Source organism: Anas platyrhynchos, chromosome 4 (assembly GCF_047663525.1).
Source record: "Anas platyrhynchos isolate ZD024472 breed Pekin duck chromosome 4, IASCAAS_PekinDuck_T2T, whole genome shotgun sequence".
Classification (NCBI taxonomy): domain Eukaryota; kingdom Metazoa; phylum Chordata; class Aves; order Anseriformes; family Anatidae; genus Anas; species Anas platyrhynchos.
The window spans coordinates 14834849-14855088 of record NC_092590.1 but is presented as its reverse complement, the minus strand read 5'-3'; the positions used below and the strand labels follow the sequence as shown (position 1 = coordinate 14855088).

At 42.3% G+C, this 20240-nt stretch overlaps 1 protein-coding gene across 13 annotated transcripts in view; it reads right to left on the bottom strand.

Moving 5' to 3' along the window:
- Positions 1 to 20240, bottom strand: part of FAM13A (family with sequence similarity 13 member A) — a 127605-nt gene that overhangs the window by 55141 nt on the left and 52224 nt on the right. For 2 of the 13 annotated variants that reach the window (XM_027455812.3, XM_072037048.1), the window contains exon 1: positions 6604 to 6755. The exons of 10 other annotated variants lie outside the window; for them this stretch is intronic. In XM_027455812.3, coding sequence (XP_027311613.2) covers positions 6604 to 6641 — 38 coding nt within the window. In that variant the 5' untranslated portion in view covers positions 6642 to 6755. Of the gene's footprint in view, positions 1 to 6603; positions 6757 to 20240 lie in introns of those variants that run through there. One more of the 13 variants, XM_072037050.1, reaches the window with a different exon arrangement.

Sequence of the window (20240 nt, the reverse complement as noted above, 5' to 3'; positions counted from 1 at the left end):
AATCTGGTGCTCTTTTAAAACAGATTTCTTGAAAACAAACAAACAAACAAACAAAAAAAACAACCAACCAAACCAAACCAAACAAAAAAACAACTTGCTAAAGTGGAAAAAACAAACAAACAAACCTTTTTTCTTTGTAAGTTTATTTTAGTACTGGTGTTCATTGTATTTGTGATCCCCAGAGAGCTAACAGAAAAGTTTGTCAGACTGGAAAGAATGCCACTCTCACCCCTAGTTAGTTTGGCATGACTTAGTATTTTAATGCACATGTATTTTACATCACTCATGCAAGGCAGCCTTTGTGTCTCTAAAGATGGAAACATGAAAGCTTCGGTGAAGTCTAATGGTTAAACAACAAATTTTCAACACGGAACCACCGCTACCTTTTTTTTTCCCCCCTCCCTTTTGTAACAGGAGTGTTGCAGGCAACCATCCACCACACCATCACATTCTCAAATATGAAATGATTGTTCTCCTTTTTTTGTTCTTGTGTGTCTCATAATGACCTTCCCAAACAGGGAGTTCAGCTCACTCCAGAGCTGAAGCTGTAAAACACCCATTTAGACTGATAGTTCCTGATTTATTTCCATGCATATGGGATACCCCAGAACTACTCTGCTCCAGCCCCCTTGCTGGCTTGAACTCTCACCACAGGTCAGAGAGTGGCTCTGGGCCCTTCCCAAAGAGCTCAGTCCCAAACAAGGCTGTTTGACCTGCTGAGAGCCAAGTCTTAAAGATTTAGGGCCACCAAACCTGTCTCTGAAACAGACATCAGTGGACTTCCCTTCCCATGTCACTCATACAGCTTTACAAGTATAGTGTTTGGAGAGGGCCTTATTGACTTTTTATAAACTACTGACTTATTATTGACTTTTTATAAACTACTTTAAAAAAAAAAAAAAAGGTTTTAATAGTCCTGTTTTATTTGTTCTCAATTATCTGGAGTGCTTCTGTCCTGGTTTCCTGGCACTGCATTACTTCACTGTAAAGCAAACACTGCTTTCCTACTGCGCATCTCTTTCCGAAAGTTAAATGGGACATTTCGTTGCTTAAAATAATGTGTTATTTTGTACAGTCACGAAAATGTACTTTGACTCAAGTGTCAACATTTTGCACCAGAGATGAAGGGTCGCCACACTGGCGGGATCATGCTGCTCAGCCAAGGTCATGTTTTCGCGTAGCCTTGCCATAGGCTCTATTTGTTCTGCCCTCAAAACTTAGATAAAGGAATGGCTCTTTCTATTGCACCACCATCTCTTCTGGACTTCAAAAGAAATTAATTATTTTTTAGTCAGAATACTTTTTTTTTTTTTCAGGCAATGAGATTGCTGCTTCTAATTTTAACACAGTCAAACAAAAAGCCACTGAAAATTCAGTAGCGTCAAATTACTGAGAGTATAAAAAGTTGATGCAGCTTCTGGGTGGAGAGAAAGAAAGGCTAAGCTTGAGTGACTTGTTAAGACTTTTTGCCCTCTTTTCTTCTTACCATTCAGAACCATAATGCCATCTTGCATTAAAAGACATGCGATTTTTGCAACTGAAAAGGATTTTAATAATATTATTGATTTACTAATATCAACATTAATGGCGCTAAAAACAGCTTCAAGGAATACACGATTCAGAGGCCAAAGTAGTGCTTTTTGCTGAATTTCCTGACTTATTCAAGCATTTTTCAGCATTTCTTTTTCTTCCCTGAGTTACTTCCCCAAAAAAGTTATTTCAAGCTTGTGACAAATGCAAGACTGAAACTGTCATGAAAATGTATTGCATACTTAATTTCTCAGCAGAGTGATTTACTCATAGTTTGTCCTTAACAGCAGTGGGTAAAAGGTAATGTTTGTGCATGTGAGAAATAGCAGGCAATATAAGTTCCTTCCTTCAAATAAAGCAAGTGTTAAAGTATGTCAGGCAAAAGAAGAAATAATATTTCCCTTAATGAAAGAATAATCATAAATCTAATCTAACACATTAACACTGTGGTGATACATTGGTCATCATTAAAAGCAGCATTTATCATCAATTGTTGAGCAATGCCCCCCTTGCTCTATACCCTTAATCAGAGAAAGAGGAATGCCCTATATAGGAACTGTTGGATAGCACAACCAAACATATGTTTAATATCCATTTCTCTGTGAGAGTTATTTCCATGAAAACATTTTCATTTGACCTAAAGAGTAACTTTTATGCTCAAAAAAAAGCATCTTTTCTGATATTTATCTCCAGTCTTCCAATAATTACATTTATGCCCAACCGTGTTTTAAAACATGGAATAAAGTTACACTTGTGCTTAAGTACCTACTTAAGCTACTCATTAAATTAGTCAAATGTCAAATATTAGACTTATAAACCAGTATATTTAATTCTGAACTTGCATACACTGCAAAACGTCTTGAATAACTCACATGGGGGTGGATTGGTACTGATTTTAATACTAATCTCCAAAGGATCCTTCCATTTTCCCCAAACTTCTTTAATCAATGTTTTTCCTAGAGGTCTCAACTGAGTTATGTCTTAAGCCAGAGAGATCATAGCGTGGATCAATGTGACTTCAGGGCAGTAGGAAGTGACCTCTCTGAGAGAGAGTTCCCCATTAATCTTCCAAAAAGTATGGGCTTCTGTGGCCTATTCTAACTGGCATTCATCATGTCAAAATTACTATTTTATACGGATAAACGGAGGTGAATATGAAGGAGCACTCCGTCACACGTCTGAGGAGCATGTACTACTTATTATTCTGTTTGCCACAGCAAAGGTTAAAGCATGAGTACCCAAGCCTTTTAATTCTCAGAAAAGCTGACATTCAGTACAGCCATACTGGGAATATACTGCATTATCCACAGGCATAACTCTGTGCAGCCTGTATGTGAGAGGGCAGCAAGATTAGGGCAAAAAGCCTGAATTGAAAAAAAAAAAAAAAAAAAAGATACACTAAAAACATTTTACAAATGTCCTCCCACTTTGCAGAAACATCAGGGAAGTACAGGCTACCCCATGGTAAGATTTAATGGGCGAAACTTCCAGCTGATAAATGCCACTGCAAGCAAGAGGCTGACTTTACTTTTATATTCACATATCTGAATCCAAGAGAACCCTCGACAGTTTAATTTTGTATAATTATTTTCTACTTGCTATCCTCCTGGATTGCAAATATGTTTATCTTTTTATAAAATGACGTCAATGTTAAACAGCCTGCTTTTGTTGTTTTACTTCTAAAACTAGTTGGGGCTTATTATGAAAGCCAGGGCAGCGTCTTTTCTTCTAGTTGTGGCTTGGCAACAGTCCTTACTAGGATAAAACTAGAAAATGGGTCAGAAAGAGGCAGAAGACATGTACCAGCCCAAGTCTCACCTTTTCACAGAATGTAACAGGGTGAAGTTGCATAATGCACGCATACCTGTTGCATTATAATCATGAAGGACTGTTACCAGGTAACCAGCAATTTCTGTTTCAGGATTGTTTGGTAAGAGCTTGCAGGCTTCAAATAAAGTTATCTAGGAGCCCAGCTTTTCAATAAATTTTCACATTTTCTTGCTTAATCAGGTAGACACCATGAGACACCAAAGGAAACGTCCACGTCAGTTTCCTTTTTCAGTCAGAGGCCCCTCTGCTGCCCGCTTTGTGGTACCCAGGAAAACTTCCACATGCTTCTACATGCATCAAAGTCAAAGCTGTGAGAAGACAGAGCACTCAATGGATCAAACGCGAGCCTGGAAGGCCAAAAAGTTATATAACATTTTGTGATAGGCTATGACTACGAATTCAGGAAGACAAGGACTACAGGTTTGAATTTCTCTTAATTCCTGACTAGTGAAAAAACAAAACCAAACACACCTGATAAATCTTCCCTACCCCCAGAGGGAGATGTTCCAGAACATACTTCAATAGTGTTTGTGAAACACTCCAGCTACCTTGGATGGAAAGTGATAACAAAGTCCAAAGGATCAGACTTATTTACAATACAACTTTGCACACAGAAGCACTCACTAATCTGTTAAAGAGAACAAGGCCGCCAGTAAAAAAAAAAAAAAAAAAAAAAAAAAGGAAGAAAATGCAGTGGAACAGAAATGTGGCTAAAATATTCGGTATTTGTGAAAGACTCCAAGGAAACAAGCTCATAATATAAATTAAACAAACCCAATGTGGCTGCAAGCGAGACAGTCCATGCAGAGAACTGCTGCTGTACAGATTAGAAATAGAAGGGAGCGTGACTGCTCCATCAGATATGCATCTAAAAATATTTGTGATGGCTTCTTTTTTGTTCATCCTTGATTTGTTTCAGCAAAGTGCAAAGCAAAGGAGGCCACTGATCACAAACAAGGCCTAAGTGTGTACTTTGATTTCTTATCTCCTATGGAAACTGACAGCTGCAATTGGCGAAGGCGGGCACAGGTCTCAGCTTCACACGACTTTTATTAAATGTGCAGCACACGGAGCTAGAGGAAATGAATTCAAACATACTTGAGTAGTATTAGTAATGCTCTAACTAGGAGCCTACGTTATTAAACAAAGCTCATGCCATTCAGAAAACAGATTAACAGTAATAAAAGAGACAATCGCTGGTGGACAGGTTGTTGGAAAATGACGACTGCAACCAGCGTGCCATTTACAAGTGCCCTTTGGGCAAAGCAGCACATAGTGCAGCACAGGGATCAACACATTTGGCCTTCTGTCTCTTCCCATGCAATGAAACATAACCCTGAAGTCCCTATTGTCACTCCCTTGCAGCAGGCCACCATATCCCTTCATGTGCCATTCCACAGACATCTATATATAGAATAAAATGACACAGTATAGTACATACAGCTCTATGCAAGCCCATTATATGATTTTTTTTGAAGGCAGGCTTACGTCTTCTAGATCCAGGGTAGATATAATACTTGGCCATTCTCATGACAAGTAACATTTTATCACCACAGCTTCTTAAACAGCAGCATTCCCACCTTCCCCAACCTCCACACACCAACCACGCAGCGATGCAGTCACAGCACTTCAGCACAAGGGTTCCTGTGGCAGGCACAGCACGGCCAGCTTGTGGCTGAGAGCACGGTGCCCAGAGGGCACTGGCACCAGGGAGCTGACCCGCACAGGAAGGGCACCAAGCACGATTACTGCTGACAGCACATTCACTTTCTTGAAAGGGCTGGATGGATGCTTACAGCTTGGGCACATGTCCTAAGCAGCGGCACCTGGAGGCTGTCACTTGTCTGCTTTAGACCCAGGCAGCACTGCCAGTTGCCAATACCCTCAGCTGGAGTATCCTGTGTGCCTCAAGGGAACCACAACCACTGGCAGAGATCACCTTTCCTTTAGCAGAAGGAAATCCATAAAGCCAGAAAGACCTTCCTCAACAGCAAGAAATATGCACTAAGAAGGGAGGAGACAATGTTCAAAGGAAAAGAACAGGGAAAATAGGTGCAACCTGGAGAATACTGTAAAGGGATTTGGGAGTCTGTGTTTACCTGCCCCTACCTCCATAGGAAACAAGTTGCTAAAAGTACGGTGTATATATACTAAAAATAAATCAAAGAGCAAAGAATACAGAAATTTGTAAATATTTTTAACTGCAGAATTCATATAATACTGTACCGTGCTCTAGGTTTAATGGGAGTTTTAAGAAAAATCTTCAAGGTACAGAGTGCATTTCTAACTGATTGAGAGTTAGTCCTTTTAACAAAAACAAAACAAAACAAAAAAACAACAACAGGGGGTCTAGTTAAGGCTACCCCATGAAACCTATCTTCCCCTAGGGTGAATACGTGCAGGCAGGAGTGCAGTAAGAACCACTTGTTCTGACTTTGGCCATGATAGGCAGATCCTCCGGAACACAAAAAGGTTAAAAATACTATGTGAGGCTGTTCCTTCAAATAGAAACGATGTGCTATGACTACTTCTTTAAGACATTCAAACCGTATTTCTGCTTCTCTGCAGTCACCAACATGGAACCTTGCAACTGCATTCCTGCAAAACAGACCTCCCCTGCATCCCCCTGCGGAGGACACCCTGCTACATCACGACGGTAACAGTTTGGACAGCAATTTCAGTTCTGATTTTGCTGCGTCCGAGTAAACAGCAACTTCCCAGCTTCTGCTGAAGCAGCACCGCCGTGGTGCTGAAAAGGCACACCGAGTTGTTTATTGTTTCGCGGATTACATAAAGATCGGTATTGGCTCCAACGCAGTACGGATAAGGAGGCATGCGTAATTTTGAGAACTGAAGGAGCAATAAAGAATAAATAAATAATAACGACTCGGTACGAGGGCCGTGTAGGCGTACCCCTGGGTTTGTGCCGTGCCATTTCCAGGCTCGCTGCAGCCCCCCCCGCGATGCTGTGGCAGGGGCACATGCCAGCACAGGTAGGCGCTGGCAGCTGGTGCTGGGGAGAGGCGTGTCTCGGCACCGCGGAAACAAAACAGCCCCTGCTGCTGCAAACTAACCCTCACCGCCGCGCTTTCCAAGCAAAGGCAGACCCCGTGGGCAGCCGGCGGACACCCGGCCCCGACCCCGGTCTCCGCACGGCCGCCCCCCGCCTGGCTCCCCAATAAAGCACCGTGCGCCCTGGGCGCGCAGCCCGGCTCCCCCGCTGCGGGGATGGGAGCCACGTACCTCTGCAGGGGCATGACTTCGCAGGCCATGCTGGCCATGGGGCCGCTGCTGCTGTGCTCTGCGCTGCTCTGCTGTGCTGTGCTCTGCTCGCCCGCAGCGCCTCGCCTCGCCTCGGGGAGCCGGCGGCGCTGCCCGGCCCCGGGGAGGAGCGAGGGGCCGCGGGTGGGAGCTCAGGGCGACCCGCCCCAATGCCGAGGGGCAGGGGGAGGATGGCTCCAGCCCTGCCCCGGGGGCAGGTAGGGCTCCGGGAGGGGAAGGCGAGGTGGAGCGGAGATGGTGTGGAGCTGTTTTCAAGGTGCAGGAAACGCCACGAGCTGCAGCCTCACGCCCACAGGAGACCTTTGCGCAAAAACACCGCACGGGGTCTCGTGAATCGCTTCTAGTAACTGGGACCCCCGCACACCTTCCTTGTCTGGGTAAATGCCCCCCGGGGGGGACAACCAAGAGCCCACAACCTGCCTGCAGCTGCACCGCTGTCCCCAGGGAGAGCAGGATGCCCGTGGGGCCAGCACTCAGCACACACCGAGCCACCTTTGCCACCTTGTATGTCTACAGGGGCTGCGAATTCACCACCCCTTTGCCTTGCAGTAGGCACTACTACTGGGGTTCAAGTGGTTTACGCAGTAGTAAGCTGATCAATCCAGATGCTGCGGGAGGAGGAACACATGAGAATTCCTTTTTACCATTCTTTTCTTTTTTACTTTATTGATGGTCCCTGAGGGTGGCCCACCCTCAACATTTTTTTTAGTGGAGAGTTGGGGTTGGGAACTATGATAACAAAGGAACACTACACACTGATGTGCCACTTTACAGTTTTTTTTTTTTTTTTTTTTTTCATACCACAGCAGTCTTGGAAAACACTCAGTATGAAATCTGTAAGAAGGTCTTGCACAGAAACTTTTTATGGATCCTGAGGGCTCATAAACAAAGTTTTATCTTTAACCTCCACACTTCAGCTGCCCAGAACATCTAAGGAATCGTCATCAGCTTCCTCCAGCATCAGGCACACACTGCTGCTGCTGCCCTAGCTGTGAACAACATTACCATTGTGAGATGGAAAAAGGGAGAATCTCAAACTGATGAAGGGGCAGAAGAGAATGGAGCCTTTCAACATTTTGGGTTTTTACTGCCTAATAGCTAATTCCCACAGAACCATACATGCCAATCTTCTAAAATTCAAGCCAATATTTAAAGCACACGCACCTTCAACCTTAGGCCAGGGAAGACTAGCACTGGTGAAACTGGCGGCAAGAGCTAAGTATCTGTATACTTATGACTTCCATACAGATGTAAGTAATATGAACTATGTGTGAGCCATGTCAGCTTTCTGGAGAAGCAGCAGACACTCCAGGGTCAGAAGGAGGATATCAGACTTTTTGCAGGGATGCCTAAAAGATCTTGACCTTTCTCGGCAGGAGGCAGGAGCATTCTGTGTCTTAAACACAAAAGCAATGGGCAGCTGCAGCCTCGGGAAGCAGTGGCATGGAGTAGAAACAGAGAGGTCAACTGAGAAGTGGCTCTGCTTCAGTATGCTGAACTGTTTAATATTTGCTCCTGTCAGCAGGCTCGCTGGAAGAAGCGCATTAGTAATGCTTCTGCCCATTGCCTCAGCACAAGCCTGTTTGGCTGTGCTGCAGTCACGCCAGGCACAGCACAGGGCCCCTTTTTAGGAAAGTCAGCAGTGCTGATAAAGCACTCTGCCATCACGGATCTGGCCTGCTCTTATCTGTATCAATTAAATGAGTATCTTGATGACTTCCTGTTAAATGTGCTATATGTGCTCTTAAGCAACAAAAATCGTGCAAGAAAGATTTTACTCTGGTACACAAACTGCTGCAGCGCGAAACAAAAGCACCTTGTATTGTTTCACAATTTGACTGTAAGTGAATTTGTCCCTTCCTGGTCAGTCTTTTTTTTTTTTTTTTTAAACACAGGCACAGTTATTCATAGCTTATTACATTTCTATAAGCTGAATGTTGTCATCAGGTTGCCAATAAATAATTTTTTCCCCATTTAATGAAGGGCCTATCTGCATGGGGAGTCCTGGTTCTCCAGAGCAACTTGCTGAATGAACAAAGTGGAATAACTCCTAATAGCTGTTGTGCTTGAAGCTTATATTCTAGCTATTTTGTTGCAACTTTCATGCAACTTGCCTGTATAAATGAGCTGGAGCATACTAACGTTCACAACAAAGAATTCACTAACAAAAAGAGACACTGGCATAACCAGAAAGATTAATTCATGAATTAGCATCAGTAAGAAGGTCAACTGCTGGCACTTTGCTAAAATCAACCAGATGCCTTGGGAGAACACTGAAGCCGACCAGTGCATCCTGTGCCATCAAACTCATCTCCTGTTTCTGTTCTCTGCTTCTGGAATCCCCTGGATGTGCTATCAGTTTTCTCCTCTCCTTCCTCAGTTGCATCTTTAATATTGCCAAAAACATCACGACAAAGAAGAGGTATCCTAGCTCACCTTTCCCTGCACACCCCCTGGCATGCAACTTCAATGCCCACTAAGAACAAGGAGACCAACGACGGACTTTTGCTAGCACTGCTGGTTTCCCAATGTTTAAATTATTTCCAGAATAGCTGCAGATATTGCAATGAAAGGTGTTGACATGGAGAAGCACCAAATGGAGCAAAATTTAGAAAGTACTTTGGGGCACAGAGGCCAGTCACCTGTGAGAGCAATGCTACCTGCTACTCACCCAGCAGGAGATGGCCTGCAGATGCACATCACCTTGCTTTAGTGTATAATATTGCTTTGAATCTGTCACTTTGCTAAAACAGCACAGAACTCCTTAATTCTTCATCTGCCCTGCCCACGTGTACCCGGAGCAATGTATTTGCGGTACACATTAGGCAGACCAAAGCTGCCAGAATACTGAAGCCTTATCTCCAAACAATTCCACTTCCTTCTCACGGATGTTTTTATGTTAAAGCCAACTTGCTATTTGGCAGAGGTAAAGATTTCTAATCTTACACCTGCCCTCTTACACCCTTCCTAACTGAATTCAAACTGGATTATCGTGAAACCTGAGATTATGCAACATTTTGTTTTGGATTTGTTTGTACCTATTGAATCTGTTCTCCCATGTTAAACATGGGAAATAAAACCTCTTCTGCATGTTGCATACTATTCTTACGTCCCTATTGCTTGCTCAGAAAGGCCAGACTCATTTGTTGGCAGCAACAATGCACTGCAGTGGCTATTTATGGAACCACAAAACAAACGTGGAGAGAATACACCCACATACCTTTCTCCCTCCATCCTCACTGGAGACTTTTAAGCCCAGGCTCATCGCAACCATGTATCACTAAATGCTTAAAATGAAAAGAAGCAACCATTCCCACCTATCCAGTCCTCACCCTACTAAAGAAGTGCATGCTCCATAAAATATGGTAATCATGGGGAAAAAACCAAAAAACCTCTCAGCATAAGCACAGCATCCTCTCCACTAGCTCTGTGCTCTCTAGTATGTTGCGAATATTTCAGGAAAACATAACAAAAAAAGTGATGAAACCCCTTAAAATACCAGGACATGCCAGTACACTTCAGCACCTGGGCAAGGCACCACCTTGGTTCACACTATTTGATTTGCAAATATATTGCTGAGATTCAAGAAAGAAAGAAAGAAAAAAAAGACACTGTCTGGAATTAAATATGAATAATCACTTTTCTCCTCTGCCATCAATGAATGAATCTACATTTGGAAGGGAAGTGTCCTGTCAATCATCTTTATAGACAAGCTTTCTCCTCTTTCTTTCCTTTCCATACTTAGCTGCACAACAAGGAATTTTCTCAGCGCATAAGGCAACAAGATGACCTGTGGCTAGCACAGCAGCATAAGATCTAATGCAGCAACTGATCTAATTAATAGATTTTATGAGGATGTTGCTGTGTCTGCCTCCTGAGAAGCAGTTATCCTTTGCCTCACTGCGCTGTCATACACAAATTAGATACTATTTAAAGAAAAAAAGATTTGTCTGATCTGATAAAATCTTAAGATATTTAAGATGATGGAGTTCTGCTCAATGCCATCCGTGTGTTACCACAGTATTTACTAAGTTATGTAATAATTTCACCCTGGCAGAAACATGAAATGCAAAGCAAAGATATAAGCACATCTTAATCTGGCTGAAAATTAAAGAATGTACTTTTCAAAACACCACCAATACAAATTTTAAAATGCCATTATTTATGTACACATGCTTGTATTTATACACATTTTTCTCTTAAGACTATCTGTGCATATAAACAACAGCAATTGCAAATGAAAAATACCCTGGAAAACTTCCTGCAGGCTAGAAGATTTGTGTGCACACATGGAATAAGCAGGACACAAGTAAATAGAAACCATATTTGGGAACTGTAGCTCTTCATGTCCAAACAAAGCAGACAGATCATTAAATAGACTCTGTTCAAAAGAGCATATACTGGAAAAAAAAAAAGAAGAGAAATGGGAATAAAGAGTATCTAATATGTCAAAAATGTTATTTAGCAAACAGGGAATCCTCAGAAAGTGCGTGAGTACTAACTGGATTTCCAAGGCTGGTGCTCAGCACTATGTTGCTTAATGATTTTATCAGTGATCTGAATGGAAACATAAAATAGTACTGGTGGTTCTGTTTGCATGCAAGCACTACAAGCTTCAGTATATGAGTCAAATCTGGGATTAGGAACACCCAACATTATCTGCAGGTTCTACTGGGGGATGCAATGTCACGCTAGAGCAGCACCTCCATACAAGCTCTGAGTGAATGTGAGGCTAAAGAAATTATCATCATCCACAGATGTATCAACACTGATGGTGTGTGGAAACGGTGAATTATTCCTGTATTTGCTACGGGTGTGGCTGCTACAGAAGACTGGTCAGTTCAGGAATTCCCGTTCTCAAGCACGTTGTGAAAAATTGAAGAGTGCTCAGAGACGACCCAGGAAGGGAATGCAAAAACTAAAGACCACACATTTAGTATTTTTCAAGTTAGTCAGTCTATGCATGCAGGCAGGAAATGTTAATATTTGAACCAGCACTCAGAAGTTGAATGAGATCCAATGGCTGGAAGTCAAGGATAGACAAATTATGACTAGAAATGAGACATTTTTAAACAGTGAGGATAACTAACTACTGACACAATTTATCAAAGACAATGGCGAATTCTTTACCAACAGAAATTTTAGAATCAAGAATGGACAAAGAAAGGCTAAAAGAAATGCTGTATTGCAACCACAGAAATTGAATTGGGGTAGCAATTAATTCAGAATGAACTGTGGTTCTATCACCTGCAAGAAATTATGCTCGATTTTTATTATGGTATCTTTTGATCCTTATTATGATATCTTTTGACTGTAAAACTGTATCAATGAGCAGATTCTGCTACCATTAATTCTTTTCAAATGGGACATGTACTACCAATTATGAGATCATTCTGGCATGCTTTAATACATAAACAATTGATATTGTGGTTTCTCTGGATCCTCCTTTGGGCTCTTTAGTCCCTTAAGGGAGCTCAACATCAGCAACAGATTGCAGGCAGTTACTCAGGCACAATTTATAAGGGATGAGAAAATAATGGGAATATAGCAGATATTTTTGTCTGTTGTCAAAGTTAAAGCAAATTGCCTTAGTTCTCATCACTCTGGCTAAATTTTTCCATACAACATAGGACTCTATATGTACAATTAATAATGAAGTGTGATAGTTCAATCCTTTGTTACAGAGCTACTCTCTTAAAGAGTCCAAATTACCCATTTCACAAATTTCTTATGAAAAGAAAACTTCAAAAAATTCCGCAATTTCTATCAAAGATATTAAATAGTAAGTACAGAGCATGTACCTAAGTAAGTCATGTGCTGAACTTGTAGTAAGGAAACAAACAACAAAAAATCAGAGTCAATAAAGTACAAAGTTTTCACAAGCTCAAATGCCTGCTACCATAAAATTGTCTCATTGGGAAAGCTGTAATGAAAAGCTGCTTTTAATTCTGAGGAGGGAAAGAACAGGAGGAAAGGATTCAGACATGGCACCTCCATACCCATACTTTGACTACTGTGTTTTTAGCAATTTTGGTATTCTAATTGGTATAATTCATCTCTATCACTCAGAGTGCACTGAGGAAAACCATGAAGAGAATGCAAGAATTAAAGCCAAACAAATGTAGTGTTTTTCAGAGGAAACAAGCTATTTATGTGTGAAACATTAATACTTGAACTAGCACTCAAAAGGTGAACAAGAACCAATAGAAGCTGAAGATAGACAAACTGAAACTAGAAATGAGATATTTTAAAATGGCAAAGATAACTAACTACTGACACAATTCATCAGAGACAACGGTGAATTTTTAACCTGCTTACTTTTTTTTTTTTTTACACTTGCTTCTGTTGAAGAATGCTAAACCTTAGACAAATTGCTCAGCTATAATTAGCAAAATTATCTTACACATTTTCCTAAGTGATTTCCTCATTTTCCTCTTGTCCAAAAGAGAAACACGTTGCTCTCAGTTGAATTAATTTCACCCTTTTTATTTTCTGCACCGAAATACCAAGTTTTGTTGGCATACCCATGGAGAATATACTGCTTTTTTATAGAACCACAGAATCATGGAATAGTTTGGTTTGGAAGACACCTTAAAGATCATCTATCCTGGCCTTAAATACTTCCAGGAATGGGGCATCCACAACCTCTCTAGAAAACCTGTTCCAATGTCTCACCACCCTCAGAGTAAAGGATTTCTTCCTTATATCTAATCTAAATCCACACTTTTTTAGTTTAAAGCCATTACCCCTTGTCCTATCACTCCACCCCCTGACAAAGAGTCCCTCCCCAGCTTTCCTGTAGGCCCCCTTTAGGTACTGGAAGGCCTCTATAAAGTCTCCCAGGAGCCTTCTCTTCTCCAGGCTGAACGTCCCCAATTCTCTCAGCCTTTCTTCATAGAAGAGGTGTTCATCCTTGTGGCCCTCCTCTGGACTCGTTCTACTAGGTCCACGTCCTTCTTGTGCTGGGGGCCCCAGAGCTGAACACCGTACTTCAGGTGGGCTCTCATGAGAGCAGAGCAGAGGGGGAGAATCACCTCCTTCCCCCTCATGGCCATGACTCTTTTGATGCAGCCCAGGGTACAGTTGGCTTTCCGGGCTGCAAGCACACATTACTGGCTCATGATGAGCTTCTCATCAACCAACACTTGTGTTCTTCCTCACTGCAACTTGGAGGCCAAATTGCCTTTTAAATAAAGCTAGTTAAAATCTATTAAGGAGGAAGCATATTCCAGAATTGTTCCTTAAACCTGCTGGGACAAGACGCAAGTAAACATAAAATTAAAAGTCTTTCAGAGCTTCAGGTTCTCAGAGTTCCTCATCTCAGCCAACAGATAAGCATGGCAAGTACATTTTGCATACAGCGGGACACTCCAAGCTGCTGTGGCATCTCTCCATAAGCAGTGGTTTCCTTTGCAAGCTCCGCCACACCCTACGTCAGCCACTTTTACTTGTTCCAAAGACTCTCACCCCATGGGATAGCCCAGAAATTACTTCTTGGCTTCCCTCCTGGAGTAGCAGGAGGATTAGGAGTAGGTTCTTAAAATGTTTTCAGTGAACACATCAAGTAATGAATGGCTGTGCTGGATATCTGCAGTGGGAACAGGGCTCACCCTGTTTGCTGTGCAGCAGGTCACTAGGTTCTTTGCTTGCACCTGTTAGTTCAAGTGCCAGAGCATGGCACAGCAAGAAAACTATGTTGTTTTTCTTGTATCATGTTATTTTCAAAGTGGGCTTCTTTCAAAGCTGATAATTTAATGAATTGTGTCTTCTTATTGGGGTTCAGTTATCCTGCGATCACATGGTTGTTGGGGAACGAGTCCCTTTCATTTCTCAAAAGGGCTGCTGCTTTCTTGTCAGATGCTTAACATAAGTTTAGGGACAAAGAAACAGCTGGGATGATGTTGGAGAGAAGGAGAAAGGCTGACTGGTTTGCAGGCACTTCAGACTGCTGAGTCTGAACAAATAGAGGAGCAAGCCTCACAATTCGTATTTGGTGGATGTGCCTTTTTACTTCACTTAAAGGTAAGCTGCCTTCCTCGTTGGCAAGGAAGGCAGTCTGGCAGAGTTACACTCTAGGAAAACCCTCTAGAAATAGCTCCTCTTCTTCAGCTAATGACATAAGAGAAAGGAATCATCATTTTGCAAGAGTGCCCCATGAGCCCTTCTGGCTCTGACAACAGATGATGGGAAAAGATGACTGCGCTCAGGCTTGGCGGGACAAACTGACTTTGGCAGGAGGCTCTAAGAGAAGAGTGAGCTGGGTGAGAATAACTTGATCTCTCTGCTTAGAGCTGGAAGACGCATCTACCATGGAAGCATAGGAGATCCTGGCAAAAGGACAAATTTGACTAGATCTATAACAACCTGACTGCATTTGCCTGGAGAACAGCCCTCTCAGGCCAGTCCTGGGGATTTTTCCAAACTCAGATGTGTGTATATCAAGAAACATGAATTATTGTTCATGTGCAACCAAATACAAGGATGCTGGGCTCAAGCAGTGTTACCACAAGTACAGCTCAGTGTTGTACCCCTCATGTGCATCATCAGCTTTGAGTCTAACCACTCCATACATGTCCAAGCTGTGCAAACTTGCTCCTATTCTGCAGCAGGCTAGTCTGAATGGTGTTAAAAGTGACACAAGTGAATGACATCCAGAATGACAAGAGAAAGGCTAAAAGCTTGCAATTGCCCAACCCAAATTCAAAGGCCAGGAAAAAAAATCTACTTTTTCCTACCCAAATGAATTAATCAAGTGAAAGCTAACAAAGGTTTAGAGGAAACTTTCTTTAATCTCTGTGATGCTCAGAGGCCTTCACAGAATGGTGGGCACTGTATTTATTTATTCCAATTTAACGCTTCCTGGAGGGTTTTCTGTTTTGTTTTTAAGGAAGCATATATAAATTTTATAAAATATGGTGCACTTTTAGCTTTACTATAAACAGAGTAATTGTTTCACTGTGGTTAGGTCAGTTCTGTCAAAGCCTTGATGAGTGGAAGTCATCAACATCCAAGCAGCCTTTAGTAATTTCTTCACAATTACCCAGTGACCTCTCTTTGTAGTCATCCCTAGTGCAAACACACTGCTTCCAGAACATGCAGAATGATGAGGAAAGCTTTGGTGCAGAAACAGAACTATCTTCGCGTCTCCTAAAGGCAATGTTTTCAGGACAGGAGGAAGGCACTGAGTCAATACGAGAAAGTGAAATTTGTAGATAAGCAGTCAGTCAGGAATCCCATTCCTCAAAAAAAGATATATGAGAGGAAATCTTTCATGGTGACTGACTGTGAGAGGGAGGTTTTACAACGCTGAAACCGCTCAGAGACAAACAGACACAGGCAAAGTGACAAGAACACTGAGTGACAACCCTGCCCTGCCACCAACAGCCTTTTCTTAAGAGACAGACAGCTGACCACTTGGTTTAATACTTTGTTTAAAAATATACACGGGTGTCATCGGAAATCACAGCTAAAGTCCATCAGTCAGTACTGCCAACGTGCTGAATGCAACGTCCAAATACACAGTTCTTTCAGCTGAACCAGGAAGTTGCAACACCAAACAAGCCTGGTTGAGAACTCGCTGACCTCTGTACGCTGATCTTCCTGCAGACCGTCTGCAGGAAGCAGGCTGAGGTCCCCTCTGGGAAGCAGCACAGGAAGGAGCACCTCACGGCTTCAGGTGACTGAAAACTGCTTGCCCTGCAAAGCTACTGGAAACAAGGCACACTGTGATGATCTTCCTTAACTAAACAACGTGCTACATGCATCAGGAGACAGGCTAAAGAAGCTATAGGAAAGGGAACTACTCACTCACTGGAGTACAAATAGGTAAAGCCACAGTGCAGAGATTTTACATCTTCCCTAGATGCCAGGAAGAGAAGTAGTGATGGGTGTTTTGGTTTTTAAAATCACGAACATTAAAAACAAAACAATTTCAAAGCTGGCTTAAATTCCTTATGATCTATGACGTGTTCTCCCATAAGAGACCACCAAGCTTTTTGTTTGAAAAGAACTTCAAAATTGCCACAAATATTTGTACCTTACATCCCACAGCAAAAACTTTTACCAGGTACCAGGGTGCCACCTGCTTCATGAGACTTTCTCCTCGCAGCTAAAGCAGATAAGCAAGAAACGAACAAGACAAAATAAATAACACTTCTAGGTGAGAGGGCAATGCCTGAGATACGTGAAGGGAGCCTTTTTTTTTTTTTTTTTTTTTTTTGCTCGGATATGATTCAGGTTATTACTCAATTACCATGAACTTTCTGTAGTCCCCTACAGTTTTGTAAGGCTACTGGATGCGGTTCCAGGAAACAGGAAAAGCTAATACACTTGCCTTCTGGATTGAAAGAATTTCTGTTTCCCTATATGTCTAATGGCATTAACGAGCTGCTTTTCACAGGTAATGATGGTCAGACCTTTATTTGGCTTATGATTCTTGCTGTTTCTAAGATGAACCTCCACTTCTGTGGCACAGGCCAGGGGATCAGATGCAAAATGCTCTCCATCCCACAAGCCATAATTTGTCACCAGGTAAATCTTGTATAGAGAGGCAGAAATAAGATAACAGAGTAAATAGGAAGGTTAGGATAGCCTCATGGATAAAACCTAATCTAAGCGGTAACCAGTGCAGGGTGGATGAGAGAGGGCAAATGTTTGAAAAAATAAATGAAATCCACCCAGGTGACTTGCATGGGAAAAATCTACATAATTACATGCTACTGTGACTGTCATTACATCTTTGTTACGGACAGGGAACTAAGGAAGAGCTGAGACCACACCCTGACTCACCATTCAGAGTCACCTAGCTTGGAGAGAAATATAAATCACATCTTTGTGGCTGTCTTTAAAAAAAGAAAGCTTTTGTTAACAACTCATTCTGTAATGCAGTTCATAGTGCCAACATCTCATGATGCAAGAAAGAAGGGAATTGATCGCATGGGAGGGTGGAGACAAATGTGCTTTTAAAGTGAAATGAGTCAGCTTGGAAAAACTAACTCAACACAACCTAAAGAGAGAAAGGGACAAAGAGCAAAAATACCAGAGATAAAGAAGTCCCCTCCAAGGGCTCGGAGTAGGGCCCACCAGAGGCTGCTGCTGAGCAATGCAGAAGGTAACCGCCATCAGCACTGCCTCATCAAATTCTCTCTAGACCTTTGTTCCTTTCCTCAGCAGTTTTCTCGAAGAATCCAGGGCTTTCATGAGGCAGCCCCGTCTGCTGTTTGGCTGCAATCCCTTATGTAAACCTGGCAGCAAGACTCCTGAGTGATAAGGCAAATTATTGCTTTGGATAGGGACTGAATGTACTGCCATGACAGGCTTCAAAAACAAAACAAAACAAACCGAAAAAACACGCAACAAAACAAGCCAAAACAAAAATAGTCAGCTAAGCTTACAGCACCAGCCCCCCTGCTTGATTTGTTCTGGCAACAGGAACCCAAGTTCTTATCACATGCCAGAGAATAATGGTAAGTTTTGGCTTGCCCTGGTTTTAAACCGCAGCTGCTAAAAGGAAAGCCAACAAACAGGGAAAGTGTTTATAGTAAGCACAACCTTCTCGGTGTACAACTACATGTGTTTTCATACCTCAGCAATTAAGGGCTAGAACATGCAGTTGTTAAGAGGAGGGTGCAGCAAGGGTACATAAACCCACCCTTTATTTCAAGGAGACCATTACAGCATGTGATCGCTACAGCCCAAATATAAGGATCTTTGTGAACAAAAGGTTGATGTAAACAAATCCCTTTGGGAACTTGGACATGTTAGAAAGCCAACACGGTGTATCTGTGCCGACAGAGCTCCGTGCAGCTGTGACTGCAGCCACAAACAGGAATTAATGATCTTTGGCACACAAAGAGATGGCTAGCAGGTACCGGACAAGTCGGATTGCTTACTGAATGATGGTGAGTTTTGCTCCAGCGCTTCAGCTCTCAAAATCTGCACAAAGTTTTTCACAAAGTTTGTCTGCCATCCACACGCCTATTGCTGCCAACAGGGAAAGGTACCTGGCAGCACTCCTTCGATCAATAGTTCCACCTAGGGAACGTGCACAGAGCCTAACGACAGGGCAAACAGCAGGGTGCCCTCCTACAGAAGGATCCTCCTTGGAAACAGCACCAAGACTGCAAAATAACACAGCTCCAGCAAGTAATAGAGCAGTGGCATACAGCAAAGCCTATTTCAGTGCCCTTTCTGGGGCTAAAGATTTTGGATGGTGAAAGCAAAAAGTCTGTAGACAGCAAGCATCTGGCACCTTTGAGCCAGCATCAGGAAAGAAATTTCAACTTAACATCAACATCTCCTGCCTTACATTTTGGTTGCAAGAAGCTTTTTCCCTCCGCCTGAAGGCTTTCCCATTTCTCTGCTGTTATAGGAAGTTTGGCATGAAAGGCTACGAACACTGCTTGTAAGAGGCCTTCCTACCTTTGTATCCACTTAAATCTTAATGGATCCTGTCCCTGAAGTAAAACACATGCCTTGAATAAGAAGTTCAAATGTAAGTTTAAACACCTCTAGGCACATCCAAAATAATTTCAATTACAACTGCTGCTATGCACGCCCCTTCTGAACCACAGCTCTGAGAAGATTATGTTTCTTGATAACAGGGGTGAAAAAAAAAAAAAAAGGAAAACAAGAGCTCCAAACTGAGCTTCCCCCATCTGAAAGCCCACCCTAGCCTCATCTCATTGAGGGCCTGGTAAAGCTCCAGGAAGCTTTACCTGCCTACATGCTCGTCCCAAAGCTGCTATCTCCCCTAACTTCTGAGGTTTGGGGTATGGCTTGTGGCTTTCAAATTGATTGAAGATAAGGTTTTTGGTTCCCAGGGTCCGGAAGTTTGATACAACAGTCTGCACACTGCATACAGACTCTCATCCCTCTTTCAGAGGACCGAACTCATCCCTCCTCGGCCTTCTTTTCTTTCTTTCTTCAGCGTTTTGGGGTTTGCTCGAAGTCTGTGCTACAGGTATGTTTTTCTGCTACTACATAATTAGCAGTTTGCCCTTGGCACACAGCTATAACAATGAGGTAATTCTCAAGAGAACACATACATTGTGTACTCGTGGGGATTACGGGTACGTATAGTTACTCCACCTATTTTGGTCAGAAGAATAACATATCAACTTCAAAATACCATTTTCTTAAGATCACCAGAAAGAGACAGATTTTATGCTCTGCAATATGTCTTGACTACAGCTGATATTTCACACCTTCAAAAAATTTCTGCAATGAGGGAGATCATACCTGTAAAAAGGCATAACATGTCTTTCAATACTAAAAAAGCAGTAAGCCATTTTATTAGTCACGATTGTAGCTGCTACTTAATAAGCATATCTTCGTTTTAAGGTCAGCTTTATAAAGACACATCCTGAGAGGTATTTTAAATAGTAACAAACAATACTTAACAATCAGAAGTCTCTTGTTTTCTCCCTGGTGACCTATTCTCTAATGTCAAATGAAAGTGACTTTAAATGACAGGCCTGTATTGTAAACTTTACTTTACAACTACTACTGTGGGGCCTTACAGGTGTAGCGTGTGTGATTATTTCTTCACTGTCACACTTGTAAGTCTGCTCAAGGTGGAGTCCTGCATCTACTGTTCT